The 8,056-nt window shown below is 38.1% G+C and overlaps 1 protein-coding gene across 2 annotated transcripts in view; it reads right to left on the bottom strand.

Annotated features, from left to right (window-relative positions):
- Nucleotides 1-929: 929 nt before the first annotated feature.
- Nucleotides 930-8,056, bottom strand: part of Nop17l (Nop17 like) — a 102,903-nt gene continuing 95,776 nt past the window's right edge. For both annotated transcript variants that reach the window (XM_067156312.2, XM_067156311.2), the window contains one exon: nt 930-3,980. In XM_067156312.2, the coding sequence (XP_067012413.2) occupies nt 1,506-3,761 (2,256 nt within the window). In that variant the 5' untranslated portion in view covers nt 3,762-3,980 and the 3' untranslated portion in view covers nt 930-1,505. The remainder of the gene's footprint in view (nt 3,981-8,056) is intronic.

Below are 8,056 nucleotides of genomic sequence, written 5' to 3'. Positions count from 1 at the left end.
ATCGTAACCTCGGCACGTGATGGGGTAGGGTGGTCAGCTCTACACCCGGCTGCCTTTGACCCCAGGAATTAACCTGGTACTCATTTTTGGTGTAGGCTGAGTGAACTTCAGGGCCATATGCACCTCCGGAAGTGGAAATCTCGTTTCTTAAATTTTACGACTTCCTGATGGGGATTCAAACCCATGTTCTTCTGGACGAACAGAGCATGCCTTTGCCGCCTCGACCAGGCAGCTCCTTCTAATTTATAAAGGTTCATTAAAAATATAACATTAAAAATATATTTTCTACAGCTTCAAATACCTAGGAAGCAAACTAATGCAAAACACAAGGCAGGATATGGAGATGAGCAACAGGTGAATGCATTTTCTACCAGACTGTAAGCAACCTAGTTTGGAAGGAGGAGGTACCAAGGAAGTGTAAGGTGTACTGTAAACCCCTAGTTACATCTGCAGTGGAAACGTGGGCAGTGCCAAGAAGAGAGAGAGAGAGAGTAAAATTTAAGCCAGTGAAATGAAATTTCTAAGACGTGTGACAGGAAAAACAAAATTATGTCAGAAAGGAAATTGGAGTAAAAATGTTGATGGTAGAACTGAGGAGGAGGAAGAAGGTTGAGGAAAGAGAGTAAGAAGAAGACCCAGAGCAAGATTGATAGACTTGATCAAAACCAATATTAGAAGAAGGAACCTGGAATGGATAGAATTACACAACAAGAATGGCAGAAGGAAAGCAGAAGATGGAAAAGTACCATAAATGTCTCCAATCGGCTAGAGGGAAATGATGATGTATTTCCCAAAAAAAAGAAAGGAAAGAAAAAAATAAACTTTCCTGTTGGGAAGGATTCTATAACGGTAAGAATGGTTTATTTTGGTTGATCATTTCTTTCCTAAAAGTTTGTCATAAATTAGAGAAAGGAACCCACAATGCTTTTCAACAAAACAACTTTTCTTTATTGGTTCATTTCATTAATCCACAATCAAGGATATAAATATTCCATGACAGGGTCTTTCCCTTCTGACATTGTGTTTCCATTCCAATAAATTCAAATTTCTTGCGTTATTATTCGCACACTTACTAATTCATCCAGTTGACCTAAACTTCTACAAAACTGCCATTTTAATTTACAATAATCAACTTTGTACTAGTCAGAAAAAAAGGGCCCTGTTTATCAATCTAAAAATTTCAGTCCACTGATCCTATTAAAAAACAAATAACAACTTGAGTAATTACAAAATGCTATAACAATAGTAATATACAAGAACATAGTCTTTTATTCACTGGAATTTGCTAAAATCTTTATCACCTCTTATCAAGATTTAATACTAGGATTTGTGAGGCAAGTATGTCGTATTTATATAAAATAAAAAAAAGAAAAACACTGCACCCTAGTACTGACTTAGCAGAAATATTTCATATGACTAAAACCCATTAGTTTTAGAGCACCTAAACTTTACCTAAAGCATGCCTTTTGTACTTCAGTTCCCTATTACATTACTTTACCAGAAACCTACATATCCAGATCAAACATCATGTCCGTCACTACCTCAACTTCAACCTTTTCATATTTTGATTCATTTTGTTTTCCTGTTGTCTTTGTTCCTGACTCTGTCTTCAGCATTTCCAGCGAATCTTTTCCATTTTGCGCATCTGTTTCATTGCCGTTCTCATCACTAGCACCAGTCTTGTCACCCTTTTCTTTATCTTCCTTTTCTTCCCAGTCTGATGTTTCGCTTTCGCTAGCCCGTCTGTTCTCTTGAGCTTTCTTCTTGTTGCGTATTTTGCGTTGATTTTTCTTCCTTTGTCCCAAGATGCTGGAATTTGTGCGGTAAACTTTCTGGGACACTACATCATTAAAACGTACTGACTTCTTATGATTGTTCCCATCATCTTCTTCAGATATCATCTCGAAGGAAGAGGAACAAAAGAAATCATCAACACTGGATTCTGACATACTTCGTGAAGTTCTCTTTAAGATACCTTTCCTAGGACTCGAAGAGAAATCATCTCCACTTGATTCAGATAATGTGCGGGCCAGTGCTCTCTGTTTTATCTGAGATGATATATTTACTGAAGATGTTACTTCAGCATTCTTGGGTCCAGCCTCACCACCATGAGATGCTGAAACAAAACAGTCATCTGCATTGTTACTACGTGCAGATTTTAATTCCTCTGTATCTTCAGATACTTCTCTCCTTTCTAAACTTTCCTCAGTCACACCAACAAAGTACTCTGTTAGAAGAGTATCACAGGGTTCGAGCTCAAATTGGACACTGACATAATTATCTAATGTCTCAATATCCACCTTCTTGCTTTCAGAAATTTTGAAATCAGAGGGAAATCTCACACAAAAGGCATAGTGCAAAGGGAAATAACCAGAACCCATAGACGAGAAACGAATATGGATGCCACAGGAACTGTTACCGAAAAAGATGTGCCCAACAGAAGTAGGATCCACATTCTTGATTTGGAAGGTTAATTTAATCACATTATTATTTATATCACAGATATAAGGAGGTAATGAGTAATGCCTATTAGGATTTAAAAATGAAGTGCTTTGACTTGTTTCAACTTTAATTTCCCCACTGTCTGTCTCAGACTTGATCTCTTCTATTTTAGGAATCCTGCCATTAATTGCAGCTTCTATACTATCATCATCCCCACTGCTGGTTTCTGGAGTTCGGCTACCTAAATCGCTTTCCACTCCACTATCATCACATTCACGAGTTAGATCTTGTCTGTACTTTAAAGGCAGAGTTAAGATCAGTTTCCTAGTTGATTTGTCAAATCTTGCATTGCCAGCATCTTCATTGACTGTATACGGCAGCACCAAATCTAATTTATATTTTGCTGGTTTTTCACATAACAGTGAAACAGACTTCTCCATCACATCTAGAACAACGCTTTCAGTAGAGTTTAGCAACGGTAGATGAATTTCAATCACCAACTCTTTAGGTAACGATGCTGTTGCAGGAGCAAATCTATCGTTGGTATAATTTTGAATATCAATTGGACTTCTATGTTTTATCAGATATTTTGGAACAGTATAAATACTATCCTTTTCACTACGTGATTCTTTGCTGACGGAATAATTTTCGTTTGTATTCTGTTTATACCATGTATTATTAATGGGTGGAGCAAAAGCATTTATATCAAACCCATCATCAGTCTTGGGGGGTGGCTTTTCAGACTTTTTTCTGATCATACTAGGTAGAGGTGCTCCTTTATAACCAAGTTTTGGAAATTTCAAATTTTTCCTATCAAGTTTAACACCAAGATTGTTTTCAATGGCATCCAATGCCGTTAAATTGACAGCGTTTTTGAACTGAGGGTTACTGGCAGCAAGCCGATGAGTTTCAGGATGGAAAACAACATCATAGACGAAACATCTTTTGCCGTTTTTATCCAAATCCTCCCGAGGTTTTACAAGAGAATAAGGAATGGACCAGTTCCTTCCATCTGTTCCGGATCGATTCCCAGCAGTAGATGCAGGTTTCCCTATCTTATCACATATGCAAATGTTAATGAAAGCCTTCTTCTCCCCATCCACACTGGTCTTGATCACGTATCCTGGCTCAGGATTGATGAAGGTGATGTCATAACCCCTTTCCTTCTCAAACTGAGTCACCTCCTCCTGGTACTTTTTCTTATTTTCTGGATCGTTAACTTCGTCGTAATACTCTTTGAGCAATTTTTGGAATTCTTCTGTCTTTAATGCTTCCCCAAGTCTTTGTGCCTCTTCTCTAGTTATGTCTATATCCTCCATCTTTAAGAATTATTCCACCTTAACACAGAAAACAATAAAATAACAGTGCTAAAAAGCAGAACACATTTTGCTGACATTAAATGAAACCACTACACTTTGCACCCAAAGTTCTCTCACAACAAGTTCTCCAAAGCATAAAAATCTTGTTTTGTAGTTCAACCACTTTCCGACGAATGCTATGAAAGCACAGGAATACACCTCCCAGGAAGATACTCCAGTCTGTAACAAAAGTGTTACATATAAAGTAATCTTTTAACTAGAGCTAACATCAGTTCTACTGATATGTTATCCGTGTACCAGTTTCATGACAGCAGAACCAAAAATACAACATTTTCTCTTCTACTTACCTATATAACATAATTTTCAACTGCATTGGAACCTGTCTGACATGCAAGTTTTATCTCTAGATGGGGTGGAGAGGGTTATAAGGATTATAAACATATGACAATTAGATCCAGCTTCAATGTCAAGATGCATACAAGGACATATACAGTGTCTGCTAACAACCAGAGCAAGCCAGGCTCAGGAGAATGCCAGGTGTGAAAAGATGCTAATATCATTTTTTAAAATTATTTCTAAGACTGTTCTATGTTCAATGCAGTTTGAGAACATATAATTAACTTGACAACATCGCAGAGTACCTACATGTGATCATCAGGGGCCGTATTTCCATGTAATATCAAAGTGTGAAATATGTACATAAAAATGTAGTGATTATGAATCAATTATGTAACATTCATAAAATATGTAGTAGTATTAATGCACTAAATTTACAATAGGAGACAATAAAATTGTTTTAATCCGTATTTTATGACAAAGTCATCATTGTTGCTTTATATAATTTGCATAGTCTACTGTTTTCTAATTTTGACGGTATTACATAATCAATTTTAGGGCATAATCAAAATACTTAAAATATTTAAAAATAATGTTATGCAGTGCAAATCATGGAGTATATTACAAAGAATTGTTTCAGCTAATTTCCTGTTGCTCTCATGATCTGAAAATGAAGCAAATAAATGTTACAAATGAAATTAATAGAGAACCTGTCTTTAAACCCCTATTAAGTAACATAAATAGTATGGTAATTTTCTTTTATCGTGACGCACAGTGTGTCCCCATGTTTTCTATTGTGATGTTTTGACACTTATCCGATAAAATTATCTTGTAGGCTGGAAAGAACCATTCAACATCGCAGGAAGTTGGATAAAATTTGCCAATTAGTTAACTATAGTCTGAAAATTAATGAGCTGACACAATTTTTTTTCTAAATAATTACCCATATATATAAATTACATTCCTCACATACTATGTAAAAATATGTAATATCACTAACAAGGAAACATCGGCAATGGTTAAATCGCCGATCGTGATGAAACTTGGAAAACACATTGAGGTACACGTAAAAATGATGTCGGCATCAATTTTGGGCGCCAACATTCATTAGGGCGTTAACTACGGGGCCTAAAAGTTACGACATTTCAAATTCCGCGCGATCAGCGATGAATACCTGCTGGCCAATGCTAAGCCTGCACACTGTGTGCTTGGAGACACGCCTCTGCACCTCCTCCCCTCCACGCTCTGTTTTCTTGGGTTATATTAGCCTTCTTCCCCATATTCGGTTATTTGATATGTGTTGTTACCGTAGTTGTGCCCAGATAACAATGTAGAAAATAAACAATATGGTACAGAGATTAACATACAACTCCTCAGGATAACTTCTGTAGGCTAACTGTTGACTTCCAAGACAGCGAGGAAACAATAAGGACAAGTAATCACGTGAGAGAGGCATGTTTATTACCTGGGAAAAGGCTGGAAGTTATCCAGTTAGAAGCAGGCAGTAAGAGCTGGGATCATAAATCTGTCAACTTCTTTGAAAAGATAAAGTAAAATCTCGCAATATGCACTGAAATAGCTTTGTGAAAGTGCTGAAAGCATCCATACATAAGTCTTCTTTCTTTATTCGTGTCAGAAGTATCAACTTATAGATATTTAACAAAAAGCAACATCTACATTTCTACTATACAAATATACAAGTCTATTATACAATCACAGATAGAGCAACAATATTCAAGAGCTAGATGATGCTTGCCCAGTATTGGGCGACGTCAATAGCGTTGGGGGAGGCTGCAATCAAGTCTTTCATAGTGCACATTGAAGGACATACATAAGTAACAGAACTAAAGTAGCACTTATCATCACACAGAAAACAATTATTTAAGAAATTAATTTTCGTAGGTGAGTCTAAACTTTCTGACGCTAGTGTATGTAAAATGAAACACAACCATATCAGAATCACAATTCGCTGACATTTTCAGTTGTCTACAAGTAAAGGAATGGAATATGTAATTACATAAGAAACCGCGCCCTAGTGATCATGTAAACACACATGTGAGTCATCTGCCAGCTTCTTCTACAACAGACAAGTGAAGCAAACAGAGTCGCTGCCCGATTGAGCACGCCCCGAGCGGCGTCTTTGTCATGCGCCAGCCACAAGCGTTGCCCATTTCAACGGGCTATATCTTAAAAACTATACCTGATAGGATTATGAAACAAAATGTTTTATGTTTCCTATTCAGGGAAGTTTCATGCACCTTTGGCTTACTCTACCGTTTACCATATACCCTGTATAAACAGAGCTGATATTTTGTTTGTTTCAATAAGTGCAATGGAACAACACTCTCAGTAAGGGGTTCTTTTATCATTAGGATACGTTTCTACTGGGTGAGCAGAGTATGAGTTGCCTGTGTGTGCGGTAGGTACGGCTGCAAGGTCAGCCAAGGCCAGGAATCCTGAGCTTTGTGGGAACTCTGAGGGTGTTATCAATCTGACCTTAAACAGTTCTGGAAAGTGCATGTGTACAGCAGTGTGCTAAGAACATTAAAGTTAATAATCGGCCTAAGTATTCTATTCCACAACAAGCATTTATGAGTTGTATGTGCTTGCCAAATCAGCTCAGGCTATCAGGAGATTATTTAAAGAAAAATGCCAATTGTACTGCATATTTACAGAACAAGTTGGCCGTGCGGTTGGGGTCGCACAGCGCTAAGCTTGCATTCGAGAGATAGTGGGTTCAAACTCCACTGTTGGCAACCCTGAAGATGGTTTTCAGTGCTTTCCCATTTCCTAATTTTTTTTTTTACAACTGGCTTTATGTCGCGCCGACACAGATAGGTCTTATGGCGACGATGGGACAGGAAAGGACTAGAAGTGGGAAGGAAGCAGCCGTGGCCTTCATTGAGGTACAGCCCCATCATTTGCCTGGTGTGAAAATGGGAAACCAAGGAAAACCATCTTCAGGGCTGCCGACAGTGAGGTTCAAACCCACCATCTCCCAATTACTGGATACTGGCCACACTTAAGCGACTGCAGCTATCGAGGTTGGTTTTCCCATTTTCCCACCAGGCAAATGCTGGGGCTGAACCTTAAGACCATAAGGCCACAGTCGCTTTCTTCCCACGCCTAGCCCCTTCCTATCCCATCGTAGCCATAAGATCTGTCTGTTTCGGTGTGATGTACAGCAAATACATTTTTTTAAAAACTCTGCGATTTGGGAAATAGGGGGTTTGAGATAAGTCTGACTTCGTGGTTGAAGGTCAGCATCAAGGTCTTCAGTTCAGAGGTTCCCGCATTTGATACGAGGTGGGGTTGCAGATTTTAATCTTGTAGCTATCATTACTTACTCCGACTTGGGGACAGGGTGTTGGTGTTTGTTCCAATATTCTCCTTTTCATATACACTACCAACCACCACAGAAACACGCAATAGTGAATACATTCCTCTACATAGGATTGTGGTGTCAGGGAGGGCATCCGGCTGTGCGACACAGTTAGCACATGTGACCCTACTAGGGTGTGGAAAAAGCACCAGAAGGGGGGAGTTGAGATCAGAAGCAAAGACAAGGATGCGCAGTACTCAATGACACTGAGCATCTCCTAGAAAATCTCTTTGCCATCTTTCACAGTAACCAGAAATTTCCTACAGTTTTGTACAGCCATGAAGTTACGTAAGTTAAAATCTGTAAGTTACTGTAGTCAGTATAGGATTAGATTCTGTGAATGGATTATTAATAACGTGCATGGCAGAGTTATTGTTCTCTATCTCATTCTGTTTTCTGATGAAGATTAGTTCCACTTACATGGTTATCTTAACATGCAAAATTAATTATAAATACTAGAATTTAAAAAAAAAAGCCTAACTTGCTGCATGTGAAACCCCTTTGTAATAAAAACTAATACTGTGGTGTGTACTTACTAGTGAATGAATAATGGGCCCAATTCTTTCATCATCATAAT

The sequence above is a fragment of the Anabrus simplex genome, chromosome 12 (assembly GCF_040414725.1).
Source record: "Anabrus simplex isolate iqAnaSimp1 chromosome 12, ASM4041472v1, whole genome shotgun sequence".
In the NCBI taxonomy this organism is placed as follows: Eukaryota; Metazoa; Arthropoda; class Insecta; order Orthoptera; family Tettigoniidae; genus Anabrus; species Anabrus simplex.
This window is presented reverse-complemented; position numbering and strand designations above follow the sequence as displayed.